Source organism: Osmia bicornis, chromosome 13 (genome assembly GCF_907164935.1).
Source record: "Osmia bicornis bicornis chromosome 13, iOsmBic2.1, whole genome shotgun sequence".
Classification (NCBI taxonomy): Eukaryota; Metazoa; Arthropoda; class Insecta; order Hymenoptera; family Megachilidae; genus Osmia; species Osmia bicornis.
The window spans coordinates 392,266-396,501 of record NC_060228.1 but is presented as its reverse complement, the minus strand read 5'-3'; the positions used below and the strand labels follow the sequence as shown (position 1 = coordinate 396,501).

The window sequence follows — 4,236 nt, the reverse complement described above, 5'->3', positions numbered from 1 at the left end:
TGCACCGCGTATCCAGTTGCTTCTTCTTGAAACCTCTCCGTTACCGTACATGAAAAAAGAAAGTACAATTCATTAGTATTAATCCAATGAAGAAGGTACTATGAACAATGAAATTTTTTAAAACGACAAAAGTACATATGTTAATAAATTCATTTCTAGAACTTCGCAAAAAATCCAATTTGGTCCAATTTTAAATGAGGTGTTTCCAAACTTTTTGACGAGGGTTGGTTAGGTTGAGGTTAGGTTAGGGTTAGGGTTAGATTAGGATAAAACATTTTGACGAGAGTTGGTTCATAGGTTTTTTTTTGGCGAGGAGGGGGAAAATGCTTTATGCACACCGGGCAGGGACCGCAAATCCGGTAGTGTGGGACTCCGTATACCCACTAAAAACCCTACTCCTCGTACTTACCTATATATACACCGGATCCGCCTGTTTCAGCATTGCTTTACCCTGATTTGTAGGGTAGGTTGTAGCTTCTGGAAATTGGTCAGAAAAAGTAGTTAATTTTCAAACCTGTCATATAGAATAATGGTAAGAATAATACTATAATAACAAAAAGATTTAGTGGGTCATACCTTAAAATTAAAGCCGCTTCATCCTGGATATATTTCTTATTTAAACGCCATCTCCTTCCCGCGTCTTTAGTGTAGCCTGTAAAACCAATAGCAATATTGAAAGAGATGCAGAGAGATGAATACATGTTACATTTATTTATTTATTTAATGATTTCAGATAAATACTGTTCGTGTTTGAAAAGTTGGCAGTTCGGCCGAAAATGCGTATGAGCCTAGATGGGGCACGACCAATCAAGCCCGCATTCCTTCCCACTGGCAACACTCGAAACGCTAACAGTAGGTAAATACGTATACAATATCGATCTTACATGTTGTCGGAATGTAGCATCACAGCCATGGCGTATTCTCTTCTTTCTTGTTCGTCCTCTTCATTGTCGTCCATGTTGTCTCCAGGAAACGGCATTCGGAAACACTTTGAACAAACATCGTATGGACTAATATTAAATTCGGGGCTCAAATATCGACATTTATACAGACCTACAGCAGAGGATTTTATTCCGATATCAAAAATATCACCGACCTCTGTGAATTTCTTGACACCTAAGCTGAATGTATTTCTATGCTCGGCAATGGAGGACAGAATACATATGGCACCGTCGCGCAAGATGCAGCAATTATCGCGTACATCAAGACTGAAGGACATGCCATTAAATTGTATCCTACGATACTGGAGGATATCAGTACCGCAACCAAGAGGCACAGATACTTAAATATCAGTTGAAGAGGTAGACCCGGCTTTCTACAATACTTCCTGTACGCGTCTCACCGCGAAATCACCATCGAAATGATCGCGCGTCTTCGTCGGTAAAAATCTCGGCGCTAGTTCGAATTATCGAGGCCTAATCACGCACCAGGTCGATAAGCGATACTCGCGCCGCTATTTCGACTCTGGGTCGTTCCGGACAATTTCCGTGATTCGTGCGAAAGCCAGCCTAAAGTAAACACCTAAACCGATACCTTTGTGAATTTAAAAAGAAAACCGATACCATAGTGAGTTTAAAGAATCTCGTGTTCGTGTTCCGAGAAACCGACGCCGCTTTACCACTGGAAAGTGATTTCCACATTGTGTTTGTGTAAGAAACAATTAAAGAATTGACGCGCTTGTCAAGTGACTTTATTTAAATACACGAATTTAACAAGTACGCTTAATCGCTTCATTCCGCCTCGACGTCCAAGTCCTTGCCCGGCCGTTAACCACCGGCCGATTGTGCTTCAAGTCGTTAAAGTGCATTTAACTCTTTCCAAGCCTTTACACTTCCTAAAAATCCGCATGTTGCTTTCATAAGGGAAAGCAGAAAAAGAATCTGAGGGACCAAGACGTCTGACATCATTGGTCAAATGGAGAAGACCATGTACATTATACGAACAAAAATTTAGACCATACAACTCTTCACTACGAAGAACAAATTTTTGCAGAACAAGCTCTGCAAAATTCAAAAACTGAGTCGACGGAGATTGTGACGCTAAAATTCTAATACCTGTGTGAAGGAACAGGAAATAAGTATATAAATTATCGTTGAGGAGCCCATACGTCACAACCGGATCTGTATATAAAAGAAATTGCCGAAACTCTGTTGCTTTAGATTTGGAATAATACATCAGAGATCTTGGGCGTCTTCCAAAATCAGAGACAACATTCTCCGAGTCTGTCCAGTCTTGCAGACATACGAGCAAGATGGCTACCTGACAATTTGGACAAGCGTGAATATTTTCCACTTATCCATGCAGATAATATTTTTTTCATGACGCCCAGGCATACCAAATGCATATATTCAAATGGAACTTGAGAAACCATTCCGAAAGGTAGTGATGATAAGGGACTGCAACCTTCTTTATGATGGTCCTCATCTACACATTGAAAGTATTGGTTGTCAGTTCTAAGCAGATGCTTTATGCCATTGAAGACATATCTACCTTCGCTGTGCGTACCAGATACTTTGCGTTTGGAACAGGGCCGGCTGGATGTATGGCCACGGTGGTTGAGGATAAAAGCTCTTGCTGGTGCATGACCAATAAAGCATCTTAATTTTATTGGTACCTTAGTACCATCAAGATCTACACCACCGTTGGAAAGAATATGGGTTATGTTCATGATGAACATATTGAAAAGCCTATTAGGATCACTAGGCTTTTGCAATCCTCTATAAATGCCGACAACTATTGGCCTTGCATCAGGTATGTTCCTAATCATACACTGAATCGGCCACAGATGGATTGTTCCCGCTCTATCTAAAGCACATCCATCTGTGCTGAAATCTAATTCTAATTCCCTATCTGGTGAAAAAGAAGCATTCCTAATATACTTCACAATTTCAGCTTCAACATTAAAATGAACATACTCCCTCGGTTCTACAACATATGTTGGAACACGAGTTCGTGGAGTACCCAGGACAGTCCTAATATCCTTGGGTAGATGGCTAAAGCAGCTATGGGTTCGAAGAAGGGTAAGTAAATTGTTACCCTGAACATGATTAATATTGTTATCAACACAATATGAAGCCAAACTTTCCTGAAATGAAGTTTCAGGAACCGCTTCAGAACTAAACAACACTGAAGAAGACAAAGAAGAAGAAGAGGAAAAAGAATTGTCATCCACATCTACACCATGGATGGCATCAATGCCATCTGTGTAATCTGTTGAGGATGAAGGAACATCCGTCAGATTAACAGGGGCATTGATCTCTTGAATACAAGAAGAAGAAGGAGAAGCCAACGAAGGGACAACACTATTGGATCCTACCTCATTCCTTATGTTGCGTCTTTGACTGGTCGATATTTTAAATATCGGTTTCCTTGATACTGATAACTTAAAATTAAAAGAACTCATAATTAAAATTACTAATTAAATTAAATGTATGTTAGGAATATAAATGTAAATATATGTATTGTAACGTGGTAACATCCGTGTCCCCCCGTTACAATCGCTGCGCTTCTCCCACCCATACTCCCAACTAACGCTAACCTCTAACCCTTCCCTCACCTCAACCCTTCCTCCCTGCTCATCGGTGTCGGGCCGATGGAGGCGACGGACAGACCCATCGAGGACCACCCTCAACAGGAGCTTCGAGGCCGGCGACAGACCCACCCCTCCAGCAAACACGGAGCAACGTGAAATTCCCAGAAACCACGATGAAGCGGCCCAAAAGCTGACGCAAACGTCCACCCGGAGCCATCTGTCGCCGAGCCCGAAGACCTCAGCCCACCCGTCACCGCAGGATGTCCGTCAGCCCCATCGACCCCGATCACCGGTATATCTAAGATCGATAATCGATCCATTCCGAGCCGGAAGGGGCCCCCCTTCCTAGTCCCATCCCCTCCCAAAATTATCCCGCGACGGTTTCGTCGTCGCAGCGGCGACGACGAGCCGCTAATTAGCCTTGAGCAACCGATTAGAGAGTATTAAAAGCAATTTAGATAAAGCGATTAGAGAGCGTAGTGAGTTGTGAGTTGTGTGTGTGAGGCGTTTGGTAAGCCCCTTTCATTAATTAGTGCGATTATACTGTGTGAGTTTTGGCAACGACCCCCTTCTCGTTTCGACCCCGTTCTATTGCTGTAAATCTACGCTTAACCTAGTGAACCCCGTGAGGACCCATCCCAACCCTGCAACCTCCCTTCCCCCACTATCCCTCCTCGCGTACTCCCCCGCGAAGCTGTACGGAC

At 42.8% G+C, this 4,236-nt stretch overlaps 1 protein-coding gene across 1 annotated transcript; it reads right to left on the bottom strand.

Moving 5' to 3' along the window:
* Positions 1-880: 880 nt before the first annotated feature.
* LOC114881889 lies at positions 881-3,519 on the bottom strand. Its single transcript, XM_046288438.1, is given in 5 exon segments — positions 881-1,284; positions 1,287-1,327; positions 1,832-2,206; positions 2,208-3,382; positions 3,496-3,519. Coding segments are annotated over 5 exon segments (2,019 nt in total).
* Between the last annotated feature and the right edge of the window lie 717 nt (positions 3,520-4,236).